This window comes from Rhinolophus ferrumequinum, chromosome 8 (genome assembly GCF_004115265.2).
Source record: "Rhinolophus ferrumequinum isolate MPI-CBG mRhiFer1 chromosome 8, mRhiFer1_v1.p, whole genome shotgun sequence".
In the NCBI taxonomy this organism is placed as follows: domain Eukaryota; kingdom Metazoa; phylum Chordata; class Mammalia; order Chiroptera; family Rhinolophidae; genus Rhinolophus; species Rhinolophus ferrumequinum.
The window spans coordinates 7,449,675-7,476,723 of NC_046291.1; the positions used below are offsets into that span (position 1 = coordinate 7,449,675).

A 27,049-nucleotide genomic window follows, 5' to 3' on the forward strand; every position below is an offset into this window, starting at 1 on the left:
ATTCCTTGAGCCAAGGACCAGTGAATGATATAAAACAGCAACTGTTTATTAAATACAGCCTCAATGAAAGGGCATAACGAATACCTAAGAAAATTCACAGATGATGTAGTGAAATAAGGGGAGAAAACCTGGCCTACACCTGACACACCCTTGAGTTCCTGCTCTGGGTCTGCTAATTAGGCAGGTAGCCCAGGTCTGCTTACAGGTCAGGAACCCCAAGCCATGAGCTGGACAAGAATCTTAACATGTTTCAAAGGAGAGAACGCCTGGAAAAGCACTATGAATAGGGTACTGTTTTTGAAAAATAAGAAACTGATTTCTTACCTCAAAGTCAATGAGCTGTAAATCAGCTACCAGGGTGCTCAGGAGCCCACTGTTATATAGTTCTTGAGCGAGCTGTGCCACTGCTTCTGTCTGCGGCTCCTTCTCATTTGTGCCATAGAGAATTTCTTTCATGGCAACCAGATTTTTGGAAACTTCTTCTGTAGCCTGATTTTGGGGGGAGGAGAAAAACAATTCATTTTAATAAACATATAGAACACATCTCCATCTGTTAAGTACTTTCTCTTTGTATTACATTCCCACAGACCTACGAGCATGTACAAGGCACGAAGGTAGGCAAGCCCCATCCCTGCCCTCGGGAGCGACACCATGTGTGTGTACACGTGCGGACAGACATACAGGCTCAAGAGGGAAGAGCAGCAGATTCACAACACGTACATTGAATACTGAAAGCAATATTACGGTAGAAACAGAACAGGGAGAAAAGGTTCAATTCAGCATCACATGGGAGGGAAAGAACACGAAAGAGGCACCTGAGCTGACGCTGAGAATGGAGACACTGACAAGCAAGAAATGGAGAAAAGGAGGTTGAGGGGAAAGAAATGGCATGTGCCAGGGGTGAGGGAGATGGAGAGGGAGACGCAGAAGGTCTGACTGAGAAAAGGTGTGACGGGAATAAGGAAGTGATAGTAGAAAATGAAGCGGGAAAAGGCTTTGAATTCAAAGGTAAAATGTTAGCAATAAATAAAACGTCACCAGAGCTTCCACTTCTGGCTAAGATGGAAGAACAGGCCAGATTTACCTTTTCCCATAAAAGAAAAAAAAAGACTGAAAAATAGGAGAAAATACAGGAAACAGTGAATGTTAAACTTTGAACTTGAGGCAGCCCAGGACAGTGGTCCCTGAGAGAGGGCAAACAACTGAAGTGAGCCGATCACCTGTCCTAGCTTACTGCCTGCAGAGAATGTCCAGGCCACACCACAACGAGGGGAGGCCAGGCAAGAGAGGTGGTCTCAGTGAGCTGAGCTGAGCTGAGCTGGCAGAGCTGGGGTTATGCACAGGCCAGGGAGGCTGGAATCCTCAGGGCAGATACCAAGGAGGACAGAGCTACACTGAGGAGAGCGTCAGGGATCTGCAAACTCCCGATTCACCGGCTTCTTCAGCTGAGTACTTCAGCTCAACACATGTGAGGAGAGTAGCCAAGGCCAGGAAACAGCACCATGGAGCTCACAGGCTGAGCATCAGCCTGAGGAAAACCTCACATTCACAGGGCATAAGGCAGAGTACTCAAAGGGTTTTGTCTCAGTCGTTATACAAAATTAGCCCGAGACTAAACTGCTCTGGCTCTACCCAACAAAGCTTAAGCCTGAAAAGAATCAAAACCGGAAAACACAACCAATAATGAGGAGAAAAACCAATTAACGGAAACAGCCCTGCAAGTGACACAGATGGTAGAATAAATAAGGACATTAACAGTTACTATAACTATAGTCATTATGTTCAGAAAAAAAAGGAATGGAAGACATTTTAAAAAGGACCCAAATCAAACACTTAGAAATAAAACTACAATGTCTGAAATAAAAACTACACCAAATAGAATTAAGAGCAGATTAGACACTGCAGAAGAAATCGTTAATAAACATGAAACACAGAGCAATAAAAACTACCCAACATGAAATACAGAAAGGGGGGGAAGAGAGCACGGCAGTGAGTTATAGGATGACCGGAAGCAGTCTAATATGTGTGTAACTGCAGTCCCCAAATGAGGGGGAAGGCTAGACAAAATAGCTAAAGGCATAATGGCTGAAAAATTACCAAATTTGATGAAAACTATAATCCCATGGAGCCAATACGTTTTTTAACAATCCTAAGCACAAGAAATAGGAAGAAAACTACACCAAGGCACGGAAAAGTCAAACTGCTTTAATTCAGTGAAGACAAAATTTTACAAGCAACCAGAGGGAAAAAACATTACAGACAAAAAAAAAAAAAAAAAATCAAAGAACGACAACAGACTTCTTGACAGAAATGAAGTCAAAAGACAGTGGAGGAATATCATTCAAGTTCCGGAAACAAAACAAAATAAAACTGTCTTCTTAGAATTCTGTATCTAGTGAAAAAAATCATTCAAAAACGAAACTGAATAAAGAGTCGTTGAGACACAGAAAAGCTGGAAGACTGTCACCAGCAGACCTGCGCTACAGGAAACATTTAAGGAAATCCTATAGGCAGAAAATAAATGATTCAAGACAAAAATCTGCATCTACCTAAAGGAATGAAGAGCGCTGGAGATAGTAATGTGAGTAAATATAAAATATTTCCCTCCTATTATTTTTAAAAATGTTTTTCAAAGATAATTGGCTGTTTAAAGCATAAATAGCTATGTATTCTGGGTTTTTGACACATGTGGAAGATACGCGACAACAATGGCTCAAAGGTGGGTAACGGAAGATAGTGCTGTAAGGCTCTCATACATGAAGCAGAATAATATTTCTTGACGATAGATTGCAATAAGTTAAAATTATATACCGTAAGTCCTAAAGGAACCACTAAAAAAACAAAAGAGTTACAGCTATAAACCAACAAAGGAGACTAGAGTATTAAAGATATATGAAAAACATAAGGGCTACAAAAAGCTATATAAACTGAAGTAGTTATGAACAGACATATCCTTGAGGGGGACTACTCAGCAGATTCACAGACACAAGCATTTAATGGTACCTAAGAACCGTCTAGTTCCATGGTGCTTCTACAACTGCCGATGCTCCTTACCCATGATCACACTGCTTTACCTGAAATACTTCCAGTGTCCAGTAATGCAGTACTAGACATACATTTCTGTTAAATACTTTGATAAAATAAAAGTATTTCTTCCATATTTCCTGAATATAAGAAAATGATATAAAGTTAATTTGGTATGACCTTTTTACTAAGCCTATGCTGATTTCTATACTTTCTTTTCTAAGTGCTTCTAACTCATCCTCCTGATAATCCCATTATGAACCTTATTCAGCAACAATGTTAAGCAGAATCTTTACCTTTTCCAGTCTACTGTTTCTACTCTATTCTGTTAATGCCCCAGATTTCTGACAGCAGTTTGTCATCCCGTATACAAATTTTAAGTACCCCAAACTGAACTTTTTCTGGGCCAGTAGATAAAATCATTTATCAACAGGAAATGTTCTCTTAAAATCTAATTACATGTGTTGCTTTTTCAATTTCATTTTATTAATCTTCATTCTTAAGATGATTCTCTTTGACAGGGAAGAATCTGGCAGTTAGTAGGTTTTTCGAGTGTGTTATCTGTTGATTTTTACACTAGTGACCCTAAGTAGTAGGCCTCAGCCTCCTTTGCTTCTCTGGCTAAATCAAAGTTCGAGGCTCTTAGCAATCCTTCTTCATATGTTTCGGTTTAGACTCCTCTTTGAAATTGTGGTATGATTTAAAATCTGAGTTCAGACCATATTCTATGCTCATTTCTGACAGCAAAAGATAAATAAGTGGGGTGGTGGTGATTGCTAAAGGATATGGGGTTTCTTTTTGAGGTGATGAAATGTTCTAAAATTGACTGTGGTTATGGTTGCACATTATCTGTGAATAAACTAAAAACTACTGAATTATACACTTTAAATGGATGAATTATATATGTGAGTTATGTCTCAATACAGCTTTCTAAAAAAACAGAGTTGAGAGGCAAGGAAATAGAAAGCTACTTATGGTACTTCTGAGATGAACGGCAGCCTGGATTCACAGGTAACGCCCCCTTTGTCCCTTTTAGAAGATGACACTGTTGCCTAGTTACCGGTGGGGAGGAAACACCAATGGAATTCCCTCATCTGAGAACCATTATATACTCATCGACCCATGTTAATCCTCCCTGCTTCTGGATTCCACTCATCTCCGGCCTTCTCAGGGACTCATCTGTCTGTTATCTCATCTCCTTTTAATATAGTCAACTCCCCCCCACTAGATACTTTTCCCCATCAGTTTTAAATATGACCAAGACTTCCATTAACAAAATCAAATAAACTCTCCCTTGACTCCATAACCCATTTGGAGCTACTGCCCACCACATTGAGCCTCTAAAACATTGACCTGGGTTTGCTGTAGTCCACATCTCTTTCCTGTTCACTCTGCAGCCCAATCTATGTGGCTTCTACACCTAGTACTTTACAGCTTTGAGCCCGTCACCAATGACTGGCCTGCCCTTAAATACAATGTTCAGTCTTCATTACATGTGAGCTCTTGGCAGCATGTGCAGCTGTTGATTATACCCTCGTTGAGAACGGCTCCTCCCTTGTGCTGTGACTCACCGCCGCCACCCTAAGTCTTTCCTTCCTTTTCCCTGTTTGCTCCTCCTATCTTTATGGCTCATCCTCCTGACTAGGCCATTTAAATATTGGGAATTCCTCAAGGCAGGGTACCAGGCCCTCGTCTGTCATCTCTCCCTAAGTGATCTCACCCACACCCACAGCTTTAATTAACACCTAAATGCAGATGCCTCAGATTCCTATCTCTAATCCAGTTCTCTAGTACATTCTACAGCCTACTCGAAATGTCTCCACTTGGACGTCTCAAGGTACTTCAAGCCTAACACATCTAAAATAGAACCAATGATCTTGCTCCAATGCCTGGTATTCTTCCCTCGTTCCCTATTTCAGGGTATGACACTAGTATTGATGCTCTTACACGTCAGAAACTTAGGAGTCATCCTCCACTCTTCCCGCGTCCTCACCTGCCCCAACATCGAATTCATCACCAAGTCTCCCTAATCCACCCATTTATCCCTCCCAGCCCCACGGTCACCACCAATCAGTCTTCTAAACTCCTACCTGGTCTGCTGAGGGGCCTACTGACCGTTTCCGTGATTCCCTACAATCCTTCTCCACATCACTGGAACAATGCTTTCATAACAAACATGATTGCCATTCCCTCTGCTTAGAATGCTTCAATTACTGATAGCTCTCAGGAAATTCCCTCTTAATGTGGCCCATAAAAGCACACATGGTCTAACCACCTCTCACCTTACCCTGCACTATAATCTCCCCGCACTAGCTATATGCAAATGCTCTGGTCACACGGTCTCCTTTCACAATCCTTGCACATTTGGTTTCCTGGGCTTGGAATGTTCTTTGTGCCCATACCCTGCCCCACTTCCTGGCCAACACCTAGTCTTCCTTCATTGCTCAGCTAATGATCACTTCCTCGGAGCAGCCTTTCGAGGTACATTCTATCACACAGTCTACTACTACCATGTACTTCTTCACAGTGTTTCTCCAGTTGTGTGCGATGCTTCTCTCCCTCGTGATTCCTATATTAACGTTTGTTTCCGTCTGCATGCTACAAGGAGCTCAGTGCTTTCAGGTACTCCATACATGGCTGATGAATGGCTGAATGTCAACATACTTGTTACTGGGACATAGAATCCAGATGAAAACTGGGTGTAGGGAAATGTGCAACACATAAAGTCAAGGAATCCCCCAGAATGTCATGCTGCTACAGGGGTCTGAGGGAAGGAACCTCGCAACATCTCGTCCAGAAAGTTAAGGGCACCTGAAACTAACAATAACAAATGAAAAATAAAAGCATTGTCAACAACAACAACAAAAAGACAGTTAAGGGAATCTACCTGACAGAGTTACAGTGGAGAGCAAGGAACCTCCCTGTGTTCTTGTAAGAAACCAGTCTGGAAGAATACACACCAAACTGAGTGGGTAGTTGGCCTATGGGGAGGGGTAAAAAGAATACTTTCATTTTTCTCTTGCTATTTCAGACTTGTTTGAACGTTTTACATTTTACTTTTTAAAAGAGTAAAATAATAAAGGTAATGAGATAAATAGATCAAAGTGTTCACTGTCTTGTACTAACCTTCTCATTTCTGCTTCTGTTTCATCCCCACAAGACTTCCCCTCTAAATTTTTAAGATTTATTTCTAACTAATAACTAAGTGTATATCTACATGCATAAATAGATCCACCAACTACTCCTTGAAAACTAGTGCCGCATAAAAAGCTAAAGGCTGAAATGGATCTTAACAATTAAAGGCCTGACTCAAACTACTCAGAAATAGACAATAGCACTGGGGACAAGAGATTTCCAACCTGGGCCTTTCCATGGTTAGTTACCATCTACCTATGATAATCAGCAGCATGATAAAAGAAAAACTAAAATTCGTCAACTTTATTATTAGCAGTCCTGACAAATGAGAGATTAGGTTTCTATTTCAATTGATGACTTCTAAGTTTATGCATATTTCAACAATTTCTGTGATTTTTTGCTCGCCATTACATGAAAAATTACAAGTTGATTAAACACAAACTTTTTTTAAAAAAAGAAACGAGTCCAAATATTACTAAAAGATGATCAGAAAAGCTTAAGAAGTCAACTATTTTAACAGAAAAGGCAATGCAGCAAGTATTAATGGCATGAGGATGCCACACACAGAACAAATAAACGGCCTTCCCTGGCAGTCACCCGAGTGACCCCACCCAGTCCCCCATTGCTGGCCTGCATGTAAGTGCTCTGCCACTCTGACCACATCTTCCTTATCTGTCACCTCTCTGTCTGTCCCTCACACCTACTGAGTCAGCTATTCACACTCAGCTCCTCCAAACACTGTCGCCTTTTCAAGCTGCTGAGATCATCATGTCACCTAATAATCCACTGGGCTCAGCCGTGTTACCTGTCCTGCTCAGACTGCATGTTTCAGTGCTGCCGGTGCCCACAGCTCTACTCCCCTAAACAATGCTGAATGTCCTTTACTGAAAACTTTCTCTACTTCAGCTTCCAGGTTCTAAGCACTGGAGAAAAGTGATGGAACCTGGACACAGCTGGTTCACTAAAATTCATGCTGTGCGACTGCCTTGAATCCAGTCAGAAACATGCTTTCAAACTGGATTGATTTCCAACCTGTAACTCCTAGCAGCACATATTTCAGAACTGCTTCACTTCCCTCAGGAGACTCTGTAACTGAACACCTACCTTCACTTCTTCCAGACCGAGATCAGACTTTCTGACAAAAACATCCCCGACTTCTTCCATTTTGATGTATTTCTGTCATCCTGTCTCGACCCTGAGACACCTCAGAATTACTCAGGGGACTTTTTAAAAAGATGTCCACTCCTCCAAGAGACTTACTAATGACAAAAGGAAAAACAGCGCTTTCCCATGGAGACACCCCCTTAGCCATTGGAAATGATCAAAGTGAACAGTAACGAGACTAGACCTCTGTGCCTCCTGACTGGACACGTTGCAGAGAGCAGTTTCACTTCCATGTTTTCTGGCCAAAAAGGCATCACCTGTATTGAATCATGAAGAAACATTAGCCAAACCCGAATTAAGATATTATTACTGGCTGGTACTTCTGCAAAGTGTTAAGGGTATGAAAGGCAAAGGCAGAGAAATTGTTCCAGATTATAGGAGACTAAGAAGCTGTTACAACTAAACACAATGTGTGGTTCTGGACTAGATCCTGGTCCAGAAAAAAAGGGTATTAGTTGGACAGATGATGAAATTTGGAAAAGGTCTGTGGATTAGTTAATAGTATTATATCAGTTTCCTAATTTTGACCATTTTACTCTGATTATGTAAAATGTTAACATTTGGGGAAGCTGGGTGAAGGGTACTTCTTTTGCAACCATTTTATAAGTTTAAAAAATAAAAAGTTCATCGATCTTATTTTGCTGCTTCTTCACAAGAGGCATCCCTCCTTAGTTCCAAGGCTGATGACTATGTACGTGGGCTGCTGACCGGGCCTCCAAACACGGAGGGGGCTGCCTGGCCTCACGTCCTCCCTGTGTAATTCTGCCAGTTGTGTGGCCTCATGGAAGGTTGCTGGGCCAGACAACTGTTGAGATCCACTCCATTTCCTAGGATCTCAAATTCCAAACAAAGGTTCTCCCAATTCTCTGTGGTCCGTCATCTACTCACACTCTCGCCCTGAACGTCTTTGTCTCTCCTCAAGCGACCTGGGAAGCTTGAAGGCTCACACTCCTTCTCCACTCTCAGCCCCTCCGTCCATGAACCTGCCCTCACCTCCTTGACTGTCCACTGGTGCCACAGCAGCTGTCACCTCATTCCAGCCCCTGGCCATGCTGTGGGATATCTTCCCATCTGTACCTCTCATCCCCGGATAACATATACTCAAGGGCTTTGCAAAGGGCTTGCTTATACTTCTTGGTATCCTCCCCCTCAAGTGTCTAAGACAGGGATTTACACGTGGTCTGACTTCATGATTTTGTTAACTGATTGAACTGTCCGGGACATTCTGTCAGTTGGACACGGTGTTCCGAGACACAGGTGCTACATCTGTGTGGTCAGTGAGCCTCATATTATGTTTCATGTGACGACTAACAGTCGCCAACTGTTTTATAAATATATGGCCATGAAGAGAAACGTGAGGGAGTAGACCCCTCCTGAGAAGCCCGCTCACTTGACTGGAAAAGGATGTGGGTCATGCTTCACCAACTCGCTCACTGTGGACCTGTCTGGGTGAGAGGCACAACATTTTAAGTTCTTAGCTGTTTCCTTGCTGCTTTGGAGAAGTGGTTTACCCTGTGTGCCTCTAATAAGAAGCCATACACAGTGTGAGTTTGGGGATACCCAGCAGTGCAGAGTCACAGAGCAGAGTCTGGGGCTTGGCAGAGCATCTCAGAATCAAGGCTCCGGGTTGAGAAGCGTCGTCTCCAAGTGCCAGGGGAGCCAGGCATAGTAATCCTACGCCATGAAACCTCACTGACTTCCAAATACAACCGATTAGTAACAATTTTAGTTTTAATTAGTATCTTTTAAAACTATTTTAAAATTAAACTATTTAATTACAGGCTCGACCTAAGTAGTAACCAATATTCCAAAGTTCACACCTCATCAGTAACAGTATCAGAACTATACTTCTTTCCCTCCCAGAATGAGGAGGCAAGTTACCACTTCAAATTTTCAAGGGTAGTGTCCATAATAACTTCCCCAAGTAGAACTAAGGCTGTGAGATTTTCCACTGCCTGCTTTCCCATTAAAAAAATACAGGAGGGAAAAAGAAGCAATCAGCAAGCCAAACACTGGTACAAGTGGCCTATTTCACGATTTGCAAAAAAGCCAGCTGCTGTATTACACTTCTTGCCGTAAGCTGGGTGCTCCCGGGGTGTCGTCACTGCACTATTTTACCATCATCCCTTGTAACCACTCAGATGCAACATAGTGATGCAAAAACACAATTTTCGGAGACTCAGGGAGAGACTCACTTATCCATTAGTGCTTCCAGACCTTGTCCCTGAGGGGCTTCACAGCCCTTCTCATTCACTGCTCCCGTGGACCCAACAAGGCCCAACTATGCAGCAGATCCCAAAGTGGCCTTGCGGGAGCAGGTAAAGATGACGAGGTGGCTACTGACAGATGGAGACACAAGGTTGTATCTGGTGGGGTCTAAGCCTGGGTCTGCTCTCTCCCTCACCCCCAGTTTTTAACAGATAAATTACTAGGTAAGCCTGACCTTAATACATAAAACACACTTAAAGATAAACATAGCAAGAGTGAAAGTGTTACAGTATAGATAAGGCTAATTCAGAAACTAAAAGGCAAGTAACCTTTAAAAAGATATTCTACTTCATAAAATTAACTTAAAATAAAACATTTTTCCCTCATTCAGAGGCAAAGATGTCTAGAAGATACACTGGTGGTAGAAAAATAAATTGGTACCATTTTACTGCAGAGCAATTTGGCAAAATATAAAAATAGCTTTAAAAGGTGCAATTTCTCTGAATCACCCATTATACTTCTAGGAATTTACCCTAGGGAAATAGATAATTACACAAAGTATAAGCAGTGTCATTTACAACAGCAAGGAATTAGAAATAAAAGTTATCCCACTGACCTGGTTAAATCATGGTATACCCATAAAAAGGAAGACCATGGGAAACTCTACACTGACATACAAAGATGTTAACATTAAAATTAAAAAATAAACCAGGTTACAGAATAGCATAATCCCGTGCTTATTTATTCATCTGCCCCAGAGAGAAAGGGAGAGAGCTAGAATATGAATGAGAATCTGTGAGGCTATCTCACCATGCTAACATTAGTCATTTCATGTAGTAGTGGAATTAAGATGAGTTCTACATTTTCTTTATACTCTGTTGCATCTTCTGAAATTTTTAGATAAATACAGAAATCAATTAAAACTACTGGGCTTAATGAAAGAAGCACAGATTCCGAACACACATAAGAACCTCCCCGCCCCGCAATCCCACATTATCTAGAATACTTATGAAAAGAGAAAGAGGGAGAAATCGCAAATTCCAGTCTCCTCCCCCCAAATGATTTTGAATAACAGGACTTTGGCAAACAGATGCTGAAGTAAGTGAGAAAGAATCTAAGGACTCTAAGGTTTTGAGCCAGAGATACAAAGGCAGCGTTTCCTAAGCCAGTCAGTGAAGAAGAGAGACCAATTCTGGGGCAGAGAAAATGAGGTCTGAGTTGGAATGCGAGGTTTGAAATGGTGCTGCAGCATGGAATCACGGCATAGTAAGTGTTGAAAGATGTCAGAGGTCATCTAAATCAGTCGTTTTAAAATGACTTCCTACTTCTTACTTCCTACTCCTACTTCCTACTCCTCCCTGCCACCATTTTTCAAAATAAAAATCTTATAAAGAATCCCAAAATACAAATTAGAAGAAAATAAAATTAAAAAGTGAATAAAGGGTGAAAGCACTTGAAACCATGGCCGACCTGCTTCTCTAGAGCACCCTCTGCACATATGTGGAACATTACGTTTAAAAGCAAAACATACAATTTCCCTGTTTCCCCCAACCCCACGTCCTGCCATTTCTAACCAAAATAAGAACCCCCACTATCATCTATCTCATCAGCAGTATCTTTCAAGTTTCTGTAGATAAGCAGGTAGCAAACTTCTTGTGGGTCATATGGTCTCTGCCACAACGACTCAACTCTGCCACTGCAGTGGGAAAGCAGACATAGTATGTCAATGAATGGGCATGGCTGTGTTCCAATAAAACTTTATTTACCAAACCAAGTAACGGGCCAGACTGGGCCACAGTTCACTGACTCATGCTCTGGAAAATATCTGATGGGTAGAAGATAGGCCAAAGGGTCTGTGAACCTGGAATTAATTGTAGATAACCATCAAATTCTCTTCATTCTCCCTCAGAAATCTAGTGTCATATCTTCTTCTCCTTCTTACCCTTAAGCTTTCCTTGTAACCAGAGTTCTCTTACCAAGTTCATCTTTTGCTACTACATCCACCTTCCCAAACACACTGCCAATCTCACCTCATCTCTGACTTTGAAACATTGCTAATCGGAAGGTAAAATGGCGCAGGAGCTCTGGAATAGAGTTTGGCAGTTTCTTATAAAACTAAATATGTGCGTACCAAATGAGCCAAGAATTGCACTCTAGAGCATTTATTCCAGAGGAAGGAAAACTTGGGTTTACAGAAAACCAGTATAAAAATGTTCCCGGTAACTTTATCTGTAAGAGCGCAAACTGGACATAGTCTAGCTGTCCTTGGTGAGGTGAATGGTTAAAACACACTGTGGTATAGCCACAGAATGGAATACTACTCAGCAATCAAAAGGAATTACTGCATGGATCTCAGGACAATTAAGCTGAGTGAAAAAAAAGCCAATTTCAAAAGGTTACCTACTCTGTGAATCTATTTACAAAACATTCCTGAAATAATAAAATTATAGATTTGGAGAACAAATGAGTGGTTGCCAACAAGAGTCAGGGATACGGGAGAAGAGATCAGTGTGGCTAAAAAGGGACAGCAAGAGGGAGCCTTGTGATGATGGAACAGTTTTGTATCTTGACTGTGGTGGTAGTTACAAAGAAACCACATAGCTACACATGTGATAAACTGTAGGGCTACACACGCACACACACACACTTATAAAACTGGTGAAGTATGAATAAGGCCTGTGGACTGTACCAATGTCAATTCCTGGTCTTGATATTGTCCAGTTACGTGAGATGTTACCACTCAGGGAAACTAAGGAAAAGGTACGCGGGATTTCCCTATATACTTTTTGTGCAACTTCCTGTGAATTAGCAATTACTTAAAAATAAAGACTTAAAACAAAGCAAACAATGGAAGATTTCGTCAGCTCTCTCAGTGCACCTTTAGGTTGTAAATAAAGCCCTTTTCAATTGACCACAACCTGCATCTCTAGCCTCACTTCCCACCCTTCATCTCCATCTAGTCAGTGCCCCTACAAAGTCACCTTGAACTTGTCACTGTTTCTCTGAACATGCCACACTTCAGGCTGTTTCACATTCTGTTCCTCTCACTCTGACTACCAGACACCTTAAAAACCAGTTCAAATGTCGCTTTAAACCTAATGCTGCTCTGAAGAGTTACTAACTGCTTTATCTTTTTGATTCCCCCAGAATTTCACTGATACCTCTAAGCATCTCTATACTATATTATATTATTTACATTCCTATTTCCTCTCCTAGATTATAAACTCGTTAAGGGGAAAAATTGGATCCATGTGTCTGCCCGTCTATCTGCTCAAATAAATGAAGACACTAAAATGTCTGAGGATTCAATCAAATTGGGAATCTTGCAAATGATGACAATGAAATTACTTCCAATGTATCTTTTGCAAGATTTTCCTGCCATGTGCTATACACATGAAACTCGGCGTAAGAAAACATAATTGAGATGGGATCACTGTTTATAAAGGCACCCTTTTTAGAAATGTTTTGAAATGATCTATTAAGCAGAATTTTCCATGTTTCTGTTCACCATTAGTTTACATAATTGAGTTTGTTACAATTTACATGTAAGTAGTTGTTATTACCGAGACATACTGCAAAGAACCCAGACATGGGGGTTGGAGGGAAGAGGCTTAAATCATTTATCAAGTCCTATGTTTTACTGTTTTGAGTTTCTTTATACCTACTCGTTAGCAAAAGAATCATTTTAAACAAGAGTCCTCTAAATATATACCAATCTATATATACTGCCTTAAGTATCAATTTATTTCCAAAAAGGGATCTACTATATGACCTCATGAGAAAAAGGAAGTTCTTCAATTAAAGTCAAGTAAGATAAAGAATGTGAGATGGAATCTGAAAGTAACCTGAGAAATACTGTTGGTACCAACTATTTGATAATGAGAGCCAAGTCAATTCTCACATTAATTACTGTATTAATTTTTAAAAAAAGATCACACACACACATACACCTATCTCTCTACTAAAGAAAATGTCTATTCTAAGCTGAAACATCATGGACTAAGAAAAACCTATTAATAACCTTCTGGTGTCAAAGATTACTCTAAACAAGTTAAGTAACCATGAGTCACTGTTAAATGGCTATGCTGGGAAAAGGCCACTCCCTTCCCCCTCTTAAGTATGCCAGCAAACTTATTCCTCTCCTGAAATGAGTGAATATAGCTATTCAACACTGTTAATACACACATTCACAGCATGAAGGGAACCAAGTATACGCTGAGCGAGGCAGCCATACCTTCTTTATATAGCATGCAGTGGGCAAAGAGTGTATAAATAGTCATTTCGTCCACCAAACCTACCAGACCTGTGTGGCTGTTAGCAATGAAAGAACAAATTCCATCCCACCCCACTCCACCCCCATGCTCCAGTAATCTAAAAATAAGGATGGTAAGACAAACCATTTTCTTCTAAAGATATAAGGAAAGTAGTTTTCAAATTCTTTTTAAAAGGTGTGATATAGTTCCTGAAGGACTCATCTATTTGTATTATGCACAATTCTTAATATGGCAACTATGTACCACAAAAAACAAGTAAAAATAGCAACACATTACAAATAAAGGAATAAACACTCAAATCTTGTATTTATCATTTTGTCTATAAGATCACAAAAAATGAATGAGAAAATGCTCATGGATATAATGAATAAAGTAGAAACAGGCATAATTTTTCCACGGGTTTGGCAGTTAGGAGTGGATACCATCTCTGACTCTAATATAAAGGGTTACCTAGAAAACAATTGCTTTCTTCACGTAGATCATGAGAACAGGAAACTATTCTGCCTCAAAATAAGATGGAGGTCTATTCTCTATGAAGACACCCTGTAAAATATGGTGGTGTATCAATGTCACGATGCGTCAACCCTGTGAGCATGAATTCCTTCTACGAGACCTAAGCGCTGACGCAGCCCACACCAATACATACCCAGGGACAGGAAACGTGCGTGTCCCAAGGAAGCCAACTCCCGCCTATTATTTTTCCTAATATCAAGATGAAACTGGACTCCGGGATTAACTTCCACTCACAGGTCTTAATTCTATCTCCTACCACCATCTAGAACCTTTCCTTTCCTACTATTAGATGATCCCCTAAAAACATTTTCCTAAGGGCTCTAGGGCTAAAATTTTATTCCTTCTCTACTTCACGTCTCCAGTTTATTCAACTATTTCTCGTGGCAGGCTTCTGGATTTCTGTACCAGTTTGGTCATGCCCCTCTCAACACACTCTAGATTCTCTACATTGTCAAGTATGGACTTGTCTACACAGAGTAGAAGACGATCACTCTGAATGTAAGTAGTGGATTTCTATTATGTCAACCTAGGCAGTAGTCTTTCTGGGTGCTTATTACAGGATCTGTTCTCAGGGCAAACATCTTCCAAGCCACCTCTATCTCAGGTGGTATATGGATAGCCTTTTCTCACCCTCTTGATTGAGTTATAACTGACATATGGCAAACCATACACATTTTAAGAATACAATTTGGTAAGTTTGGACTTATTTGCACAACTGTGAAACCATCAAGATAGTGAACATATCCATTACCACCAAGATTCCTCTGTAGTTCTCTTACTCCCCCATCCCCACTCTACCCTCCATATCACTGCCAATCCCAAAGCAACTGATTTGCTTTCTGTCATGGTTTCCACCGAGTTCTGTATACATAGAATCATACATTATGCACTCATTATGTACTCTTTACAGTCTGGCTTCTTTCACTCAACATTTAATTATTTGAGCTTCACTCATGTTGCTCTGTATGTATAGCGATAGTTCACTCTTTTTTCTTGCTGAGTAGTATTCCCTACTATCAGTGTACCACAACTGCTTTATTCTGGATGCAATCTTTTATGAGACAAATGCTTTGTAAAGATTTTCGCTTGGTCTGTGGACTATCTTTTTATTCTTTTAACAGTGTCTTTTGAAGAGCTGAAGGTTTTACTGTTGATGAATTGCCAATTTATTATATTTTTTTCTTTTTACAGAGTATGCTTTTGATGTCATGTTTAAAAATCCTGTGCCTAAAATTAAAAAAAAAAAAAATCTTTTGCTTACCTTAAGGTCACAAAGATTTTTTTTTTTTCAGAAGCTTTATAATTTTAGGTTTTGCATTTAGTTGTGTGATCCATTTTTTTTTTTAAATTGGGGAATATTAGGGAACAGTGTGTTTCTCCAGGGCCCATCAGCTCCAAGTCAAGTCGTTGTCCTTCAATCTAGTTGTGGAGGGTGCAGCTCAGCTCCAAGTCCAGTCGCCATTTTCAATCTTTAGTTGAGGGGGTGCAGCCCACAATACCAACCTTGCTGTTAAGAGCTTGCCCTCTAACCAACTGAGCCATCCGGCTGCCCCTTGAGTTCATCTGTGTATGGCATGAGGTATGGGGTCCATTTTTTTGCATATGTAGCTATCAAATTGTTTCAGTACCAATTGCTGAAACAACTATCCTTTCTCCATTGAATTTACATCTGCACCTTTGTCAAAAATTTTCCAAACAATATGGAACGTTTCTGGATTCTCATTTCTGTTACATTGATCTATATGTCTATCTTTATGTCAACACCACACTGTTTTAATTACTGTAGCTTTATAATTCTTAAAATCAGATGGTGTGAGCCCCACAACTCTGTTTTTGTTCCAAGTTGTTTTGATTTTTATAGGTCTTCTGCATTTTCATACAAACTTTAGAACCAGCTTTTCAATTTCTATCAAAAAGTCTGCTGAAATTATAATGAATTTATAAGTCAATATGGAAAGAATTGACATTTTTAACAATATTAAGTATTCAAACCCATAAGCAAGGTGTATTTCCCACTTATTTAGGTCTTTCATTTCTTAGCAATATTTTACAGTTTTCAGTATACAGGGCTTTCATTTCTTTTGTCACATTATCCCTGTGTTTATTTTTTGGTGCTATTCCAAATAGTATTTTAAATTTCAATTTTGGGTTTTTCATTGCTACTATACAGAAATACAACTGCTCTTTGTCTACTGATATTGTAACCTGTGACCTTGATAAACTCACTTATCAGTTCTGGGTGTTTTTTTTTAATAGATTCCTTCAGCTTTTCTATGTAGCTAACCATGTAACCCACAAATAAAGACCATTTTATGCCTTCTTTTCAATGCCTTTTATCTCTTTTTCTTGTCTGACTGCACAAGCTAGAACCTCTAAGTATCAAGTTGAATAGAAGTGAAGTGGACACCCCTGTCTTAGTCTCGATCTTAGCACTAAGTGACTCGGCCTCTCCCCAGCATGTGTAATGCTAGTTGTAGCATTTCTGCAGTGCCCTTTACTAGGGTGTGGAAGTTCTCTTCTATTCCTAGTTTGTTGAGTTTTTATCAAGAATGGAGGCTGTGTTTCTTTCTCCCTGTTTACTGACGTGTAATTTGTCAATACAATAAATTACATGATTGATGTTTGAATGTTAAACCAGCCCTGTATTCGGGAATGAACTCCATTTGGTCATGACGTATTATTCTACTGTTAGATTCAATTTGCTAAAATTTAGAGTTTTTGCAGCTATGTTCACGAGAGATATTAAGTCTACAGTTTTCTTGTAATGTCTTTGGTTTTGTTATTAGGATAACCCTGGCCTCACAGAATGAGTTAAGAACTGCATCTTCCTCTTAAATTTTCTGGAAACATTTGTATAGAAATTGTGTTATTTCTTTCTTACATGTTTGGTAGAAATCTCTAGTGAAGCCACCTGTACCTAGATTTTTCAGGACAGTATCCTGCAACAGATCACTGGAATCCTACCTGGAAGCTCAGAGTGATCCACTAATCAGATCTACTGGGTAAAAGTATTTGTCCAATCATGACCATCCTAAACTATAAGGGAAGATAATTAATGAACACAAAACTATATGAAAGATACTAGGACTAACAGAGTGGATTTCTTGAGAAGGGTCACTTATCTCACTACTTCTGTGGGTGGTAACACTAAAAGGGACTGGGATACTTAGCTACCATAATAAAATTCAGAAGATACTTTGCTATGATACCCTCTTATTAGTAAGAACTCGACATACAAATTGTTACAATTCTCTCAGTAATACCTGTTACATCCTATTCAATAAAAATTAAGAGTTCAGCAGAATCACAAGGTGACACTGTTTCATGTGAACTCTGCTTTGCATTCCATTTTCAATAAATACAAATAGTTATTGAGTTCTGTCTTTGGAAGTCTTATATTCTAACAGGGGAAGAAATAGTAAATAAACATCACTGAGTATATTAAAAAGGTTAAGAGCAACACAGGAAATAGAGCATGATCGAGGGGAACAGGAATGCCAGAGGGCAGGGTTGCGTTTTAAATATGGGGTTGGGTGAAGAGTGACATTGAACAAACACTTGAAAGCAATAAGGGAGTAAGCCAAGCAGAGAGTGGGGGCAAGAACATTTTAGGCAAAGGGAATCGCCAAATGCAAAAACCTTAAAGGCAAGAGTTATGACTGGAGTATAGAACGAAAGGAAGCCAATGTGGGGGGAGTACTAAGAGAAGGGGCCATTGTGGCCGTGGGCAAGGGCCGGCATTTATTTTTCTGTGAAAGGACAGACAGTAAATATTTTAAGCTTTGAAGGCCACATAAGGTCTCTGCTGCATATTCTTCTTTGCTTTTTAAACCAATCCTTTAAAAATGTAAAAACCATTCTAAGCTCATGAGCCTTACAAAAACAGGCCTAGGCAGGATTTGGCCTGTAGAATTTAGTTCACTAAGGGAAATATGATTTGACTCACGTTTTGAAAGAATCACTACAGTTGGAGGGAGGCAAGGGAGACCAGTCAGAGGGTCACTGCAGTAATCCAGAGCAGAGATAATGGAAGCTCAGACCAGGGTGGTAACTAGGAAAACGGAGAGAAACGGTTCCGGCTTTTTAAGTTTTTCCCCTCCAGATAAAGTGGATGGATTTGCTCATATTTGGATTTGGGAAGTGTGAAAGGAGTCATGAATGACTCAAGACTTTGGCCTGAACAGCTAGAAGGATGGAGTTTCATTAACCATGATTAGGAAGACTGCAAGTGGATGTATAAAGTATGTGTTTTACTTCAAAACAAAGTAGAATTCATACTCCTTAGATCCTGCCACAACTTCGAGCTATTTTATTTATTTTCAGAATTTTAGAACCATTTTTTTTGTCAAGTTACAAAAATCCCACTGTGATTTGAATGGAATTGCTTTAAGCTTAAAAATTAATTTGAGAAGAAATGGCATCTTAACTAAATTCCATTTGCTAACATGGACCAAGTATTCTCTTCTGCCTCTGAATAAGGTTTTAGAATTTTTTTCATATAGGTTCTTGTATACTTCTTGATGACAGTATTCTCAGACATCTTATACTTTTTTTGTTGCTACTGAAAATGAAATACTTTTTTAAAAAATCACAATTTCTAGATAGTTTTTATCGGTATTTAGGCAAGTTATGAATTTTCTACTTAGCTGCCCTAGTGAATTGCTTTAAGCTTATTTTTGCATTGATCCTCCAGTGTTTTGTAAAGATATGTGAGTATGTCAATGGTGTTATCTTCCCTCTTTATTTGTAATAGCTGTTTTTTCTTCTAAACGATTTCTTTATGCATTGGCTAGAATTTGCAGAGCAATGCTAAATAACAAGTCATAGCAAGCACCACTCTGAGTTTAGTAGGACTACCTTCAATTGTGCAGTCTTTAGTATGATGTGAAAATGGTTTCTTATGATTGTTAATTTAGTGATTAAATTTCCATCTTTCCATTGTTTTCAGATCTTGGTTCCCTGTCTTCAACATTTCAATTAGTTGTACTTCCTTTTGAATCTTGATAAGAAAGTGCATCAGACATTTCAGGGTTTTCCTCCCCATTCCTAACCTAGTTCAGAATGAGTAGTTTGTATAGATTGTTCTTCAGAGTTGTCCCCTTACACTGAAGTGAAATTTATTTTTTATAAAATCAACTATTTTTCTTTCCTTTGTTTATCCTAATAGTAGGAGGTCTATTCCTGCTTCAGCTTAGAGCAGGAGTTCCTGACATTTTGGGCCAGATAATTCTCCGAGGGGGCAAGGCGGGGGGGAGCTGGGGGCTATCCCATGTACTAGTATCCCATGGCCTGTACTAACTAGATGCCAGTAGCTGCCCTCCCCCAGCGTAATAGCCAACAATTTCTCCAAGCATTGCCAAATGTCCCCTTGGAGGGAAAAATTGCCCCTCGTTGAAAACCACTGATTTAATGAAGTAGATGATATGAATTCCATCAGAGACAAATTTGCTTTCTGTCATTATAGAACTCATCTCCAATACCACTTCCTCAGTAAGACTTCCCCCATATAACCCATCTAAATTAGGACACTTCCCCTACCTGATGCCACCCACACATATAAACCATATACCTTTCATTAACTATCACAGTAGGTTTTAAAGTATGGACCCCTTGGGGTCCCTGAAGACCCTTTCAGGGGGTCTGTGGAGGTTTAAACTGTTTTCCTATCAATACTAACATATCATCTGCCATTTTCCACTGTGTTGCCATTTGCACAGATGGTGCTGATCCCTTAGCCTGAGTCAAGACAGTGACACCAAACTGTATGAGCTGCCATTGTAGTCTGCCATCACCATGGACTCAGGAGAGAGAGAGAGAGAGAGAGAGAGAGAGAGAGAGAGAGAGAGAGAGAGAGAGAGAGAGAAGGGGGGAGAGAGAAAGAAATGAATAGGGTGGTTCTGAAAAATGAATGGGGGCTGAGGTGGAGCCAGAGTGGGGGAGAATAAGACCAAGGCATGAAAAACAGTCCAGCTCCTCATTTGCTTTAGTTGCTTTCAATGAAGGGAGGCAAGATGAGATGCTAGAGCATACAGAATAAGGGAGAGGGTTGAAATTCACCCAGAGAAGCAGAGATCATGTCACAAAGGGTCTTGTGTGCCACTCAAGGAGTCTGCACTGAAGGCTTAAAGCAAAGGAGAGATTTTAGAAATAAGAAAGGTCATGAGGTCCACAAGAAAGGTGATGGCACACTTCATCAAGTCGGAATGGAAGTCAGAATCAATTCAGAAACCCCTTAGGAAGTAGGGGGGTTCGTGCTGTTTAGTGAAAGATGATGTTTCAAAGAGGGACAGACAAGATTGGGAGAAAAGTCACGTTTTGGGCTGTGGTAACGGGGTAGAGGAAGATGCTCATTGTGGATACAGGACCCACAGAAAGAAAACCAGGACAGGCGTCTCCCCAGGACGACTGCTGGTGGGAACGCTGATTTCAGGAATCAGATAAACCAATTTCAACAATGAAGAAAATAAAATGTAAATACACTTGAAAACCTCAAATGAAAAACTGAGAAAAAAGTTAGAAATATGTTTGTTAGATGGCAGTACAGGAGAAAATGTGGTATTTAAACACTAGCAAATGCCACCTTAGGATCATATTTAAAAAACCTCAAATAAACCCATATTGGGATTTGTTGATATTTTTTTAAACACCTCATAATTTGTCTTACATCTGAAAATGTAAAATAATGCCAAATACATACCTTTTCTGCTTTTTTGTCCGAAATGTCCTGCTTCTCCAGAACAGCCATGCTCTCCTTCAGGTTCTTCACAATGTCTGCTGGAGATTTGTGAGACTTCCCAAATGGGAACGGCATGGCGGCAGCGACAGACGCCTCGCTGCGCTCTGCCTACTTTACCTGCGGACACAGCACAAGGTAGAAGTGAGAAAACAGTAGGGTCAAGAGAACACATACTGTCTAAATTCTAATCTGGGAGGAAAACCAGTGACTTTCAAAATCAGTAGAACTGGGAACCTGCCAGTATATGGGAGAAATGGTAATACAGAGAGGTCTCAGGATTGTAGAACATTTTGTACTTTTCAAAACCCTTTTTGACCCTGCATTGAGGAGGAACGTGCAGGTGCTGAGCATGTAGGTGGCAGCAGCTGTCACTCATTCACAGGACAAGTAGGGCTCCAGGCCAATGCTGAGTACTAAGTGGTAAAGCCAGCTCAAGTCTGTCTCGATGCAGTATCCTTAATCAACACCCTCTACATACCTCCAATTTATAGATATCTTTATTTTACAGTTGAGCAAATGGGGGCAAAAAGTTAGGGAAAGGGCTTAACCAAACAGCAATAGCAACAGGCCCATTATCGAGGTCTCTCCAGATGCTTCTTTGCCAGCGTTCATGCTGGGCCTCCTAAGCACCCCGGTGGGCACACACTTCCATGGCATACCCACCCCCTCTTCAGTCAGTCACAGGGTCTCAGAGCTGGACAGAACCTTGGACAGAGCCTTGGAAACATCTCCCCTCTGACCTTCAAATTCTTCAGGTGCCACTTTCCATGTGTGCTCTTTCTACCTGGATATGACTACCTCCCATAAAGGAACTCACTGGTAAAACCCTGCAGATAATGAACTTCTGGAAGTTCTTAATTTTTTGTGGGTTGCAGAAAACAACATTTCTACCAAATAAACCACAATATACATCATAGAAAAGGAAACACCAACTATTTTCAAGAAGTCACCATGAGGGCCGGCCCGGTGGCTCAGGCAGTTAGAGCTCCATGCTCCTAACTCCGAAGGCTGCTGGTTCGATTCCCACATGGGCCAGTGGGCTCTCAACCACAAGGTTGCCAGTTCAACTCCTCGACTCTCGCAAGGGATGTTGGGCTCTGGCCCCTGCAACTAAGATTGAACACGGCACCTTGAGCTGAGCTGCCGCTGAGCTCCCGGATGGCTCAGTTGGTTGGAGTGCATCCTCTCAACCACAAGGTTGCAGGTTCGACTCCCGCAAGGGATGGTGGGCTGCACCCCCTGCAACTAGCAACGGCAACTGGACCTGGAGCTGAGCTGCGCCCGACACAACTAAGACTGAAAGGACAACAACTTGAAGCTGAACGGCACCCTCCACAACTAAGATTGAAAGGACAACAACTTGACTTGGAAAACAGTCCTGGAAGTACACACTGTTCCCCAATAAAGTCCTGTTCCCCTTCCCCAATAAAAAATCTTAAAAAAAAAAAAAAAAAGACGTCACCATGAAAAAACAAAGTTAACAAGACAAAGGATGGCAGTAACTTGGGGAACATGTCAGAAGTTACAAGTTCTTTCACTAAGTAAGTTATACTCATAGGCATTAAACCTCATATAAGATACCAAAAGATACCAAAAGATAACACTTTGGAGAAGAAGCTTACAGATCACTTAGATCAGTGGTTTTCAAACTGAGTTCCAAACTTCTATATTTAATTGCGCCCGGAGCCCGCCTCCACCTCCATCAAAGTAAGGAGAAACAGGTCTTAGATACTTCAACCCCACTGTTTTTTCCCCCCATGTCAACATAAAATATCTCTGTTGCATGGCATTATGATACTTCGTTTGAACTTTGCGTAAGACTTCATTTGAAGAAAGTATTTCTATGTTTTTCTCTAAAGTTTGAGATGCAGTGACTTATATATGTTAACAAATGGAACATTTTTTTGGGGAAAAGCATGCAATGAATGTTCATGTTAAGCCTACAATGAAGTCACGAGCAGGTATGTTAATTCGTGATGTGTTTGGATGTGATTTGTTCTGAGAACCAGCATCACTTGTCTAGCTCAGCTTGTAAATCCTTTATTGATCAAATTAAAACCACATATTACTTAACCAAAGGGAAATGTCCTCAAACGTAGGTTCTCAAAATTCAGATGCGTAAATTTACTTCTGAATATCTTTTTCATGACAAGAAGTTTGGGTCAATCATAGCTAACTTGCTCCCATGCTCCCATTATCTCTGATTACCTGGCTAGATGGGACACAAATCCTGGATCATTCTTTCCCATCATTTGCTCCTTTTTCACTTTTTTTTTCTTTTTTGAGGCAGATGAGAGGCAATGCAGGTTGCTTCTCCAGAAACATAATGGATTCACACAGTAAATTCTGAAAATATTCTCTTTCCTATTTGTACTACGCAAATAATGGCAGTGATGCCACAAATTAATCTGGTGAGGGTGGGAATGGTTCACAGTATTTTGCAGGAAGTGCTATGGTGCTATGCAACGGAGATATTTTCAGCTCTGGCTCGATGGTGGAAGAAGTGACTTTCCAAGGCAAAGAGGATTTTAAAAAGTCCTACCACACACTTAATACTGGTCATAGCAGAAAGAATACAGCTGCCAAAGAGAACAAGATACAAAATGCTTCCGTGAAGGAAAGGGGAGGCATGACACCCTCATTCCTTGTAATTAGTACCCCAGGCAGCCGAGATTTGGCAGAACATATAAACTAGTAAGACTGTACTTTGAGGAAATACAGTTAGTAACAAGTACCCAAACCAAGAAGTGGACACTCCTTAGCAAGATCCAATCACAGTAATGAAGCTATTCGTGACAGGCTCCTATTTTCTCTCTCCACCTCCCTCCTCCACTCCCTCCCTTACACACCCCCATACTTGAGATATTCTTTCATGATTTATTGTTCTAAAGAGACAGTTAATGTATAATTATTAAGTGAAAGAATAAGAATGATATAACTTGATTACAAAACTTGTAAATAAGTTATTTTAAAGTATGAGTGATAATTAAATAAATCATTTTCTTTCTTTCATTGACATCCTCAAATTCCCCAATTATTACACAACACAACTGTCCAAGATTTTGGGGGTCAAAACAAGGAAATAATACCCCTTAAAACTTCTGCCTTAGAATTTGTTTCTTAGGCCTAAGTTTGCTATGTATTAAGCTTAAATGTCTTACACTCATATTGTATGCCAGCCAGTGTTCCAACTTTTCAAATAATTAACTGAAAACACAGAAAAGTTTAAAATTAATGAATGGCTCCCAAGTGATGACCAAGTGGGTAGACAATACATGTGCCTAGAATGTTGCTAAAAGGGTAAGAAGAGTTATGTTTTAAGAAATAAAGTTCTTAATAAACATGTTAGGTTAATATGCATAGAGCTATAAGTATGTAATACGAGTGTAACAAAGAAAATGTAAGCAGCTATTGAGGCAAGTGTTATGAGTAATATGGTGAAATCATAGATGTGTCATACAAATATCCTCATTAAAGATGTGGGGAAAGATACCAAAACAATCTACCACAAGAGTTAAAGGTGGTACTTCTAGGGAGCAGGAAAAGGGCAGGGATTGGTATTTTTCCTTACAAGCCCTTTTTGTTAATTGTTTGCCTCCTTCAATTAAACACATGTATAATTTTGATAAACATAAAAATTAAATTTAAAGAAATCAATGGGTAATATAAAACAATCTATTTTTAATACATAAAAAGTACTATTCATTAGACATTCGAATGGAAGGCTGAATGACAGAGAAAAGGCTGCCAGTCTTACTAATCAGGAAAGCTAGATTGAGCCAGAAGAAGCAGCAGTGTTTCAAACTTGGATCATATCATGATCTACAAGTAAGAAACTTAATTACACACACACACAGCTAAAACTGACACTTTCTATTTTATTCAATTTTATTTTTTAAAAAATATGAATGATTAAACAGATTCATGAATCACTAATGATTTTAGAGATTATAAAGAGGAACAAAAAGATTTGGAACCAAATACAAACTTAGTTTTAAAAAGAGTTGAACTTCATGCTTCAACTCTTGCTTCAGTCTCCTGACTTCGATCCTTACTCGTCAGGAACAGAAGTTAATCCCTCCACAGAACACTGAATGACCTTCCAACAGTGCTCAAATAACAGCAAAGGCAGCCCCAAGAGTGGCTCCCCAGCCCACACTGCTTCTTCCCAGGAGTGAAGTGCCTTCAAAAGGGCCAGTACCATTCAGTGTTCTGGGACCTGGAAGGATGTGAAACACATAGGCGCATGTCTGAGTTTTTGAACTGACAATCCCAAGAGTGTGGAGATGTACAAGCTGGTTCAACAAGGAAGGGTTAAGATGGTTAAAAGACCTTTCTGCATAACAATCTGCCTGCCTTTCTCATTGTCCCCTTTCCCCCTTTCTCATCAGCAGTATTTCATTAGAAGTATTTGATGGAATTTTAGGGAACACCAACAAGAATCCACTGATTAAGACCCTTCAATAACTTTTCCTTGCCCTTATAATAAGATCCAAATTCCTTACCACGGCCCCCAAAGCTTTAATACTTTTAAGCCTGAACACCACATTTGCAAATATGGTAAAAACCTTAATTTTTAATTCTAGATGGTGGGTATATGGGATTTCATTGTTACTCAACTTTTCTGTATGTTCACATTTTTTCCTTAATAGTTTTAAAACTGCCTAAACTATGTTTTGGACATAACTGGAGTTCATGAAGAAAATGGACAAAAGTACATATAATTTTAAAAATTCATTTAGCTTTCAACACAACTAATTTCCTCCTGTCTCTTAAAAAATGGTTCATAATAAAGCTCAGCAAGACTCCTTGAGACAAAATTAATGCAACTGGGGGAATGCCAGCCACGATTAGGATTCTAAAGAGGGCTTGGAAACCCAGGCCTACATTTTTCAAATTGGAGGTAAGTTTGCTCCGATGGTAATGAATGGTGTATGACTGAATCCTCAAGATAAAGAAGCCTTGGAGGGGAAATTTAACTTGAAAATTTGGGGGGTGGGTAGGAGAGGCAGGAGGAATGGGAAATAATTGAACATTTGTTACAATTTAACATTCTACTTTTATATTAAAATCAACATTTATGGACTTGCACGCTAAATCTGCATGAAAGGAATTTGCAGGAATATTTAGCACTGCACACCTCTCAGCTTTCCTACACTCTCTCCTCTTATTGTTTGTTTCCTGTCTCTAAATGCCCTTTCTCTCTCCATTTAATTCAATGACTCATTTTTACTCCAACGTTGGCTGTCTTTTTTCCCTACACTGTCTGAGTGATCTCATCTACCCAGGGTTGCAATCTATCTCCTACCCCAATCTGCCGGCATTTCTAACTGCTACTCCCTCTAGATGTCCTCCAGGCAATTCAAACCTCATCCCCAAGCCCTGCTTCTTTTTCTAAGTTCCCCTTCACAGTGAAAGAATCCATTGTTCACCCAGTCACAAAATTTGGTCATTATACCAGACTCTTTCCACATGTTAAGTCTTTCCTATATAATCATTTCATAATTGTAGTCAATTCCATTTTCGAAATCTCTCTGTCCCTACAGATGCCGAGTGTAGACCTTCACTGCTATTGTCCAGAGGGCAGAGGTTATCAATGGGGCCAATATCCTCCCGAGGGGATGTTCTGGGAAATTTGGTTGTCAATGCCTGGGACATTCACCGACTGCTGAAATCATTAAAAAAAAAAAAAAAAAAAAAAAGGCAGCACTACTTTTTGTGCTGTTGTTCACATAAGCATGGCCTTCTGCTAACTTCTATATTCTTGGGGGGAGGGGAATCGGGCTGGGGATCAGAATAATGAGAGTCTTTCTATCTACTCCTGTATCTATGTTCACAACAGTTAAACTTCTAGATTTAAAAAAATGGTTATGTTGTTTATTGTGCAAAGTTCAAACACTGAAGGACCATACAAGATAGAGAAAATCACCTGCAAAGCCTACAGAGACAGCTAGTATTACCAGTTTCGTATATATTTTCCTTTTTATTCCTTGTG

At 40.0% G+C, this 27,049-nt stretch overlaps 1 protein-coding gene across 1 annotated transcript in view; it reads right to left on the reverse strand.

Annotated features, from left to right (window-relative positions):
- The window catches only part of CAB39 (calcium binding protein 39), a 74,870-nt gene that overhangs the window by 24,719 nt on the left and 23,102 nt on the right, over window positions 1-27,049 (reverse strand). Inside the window, exons 2-3 of the mRNA XM_033112262.1 lie at window positions 21,016-21,171; window positions 325-489 (exon numbers count right to left, since the gene is read on the reverse strand). Coding sequence (XP_032968153.1) covers window positions 325-489; window positions 21,016-21,129 — 279 coding nt within the window. The 5' untranslated portion in view covers window positions 21,130-21,171. The remainder of the gene's footprint in view (window positions 1-324; window positions 490-21,015; window positions 21,172-27,049) is intronic.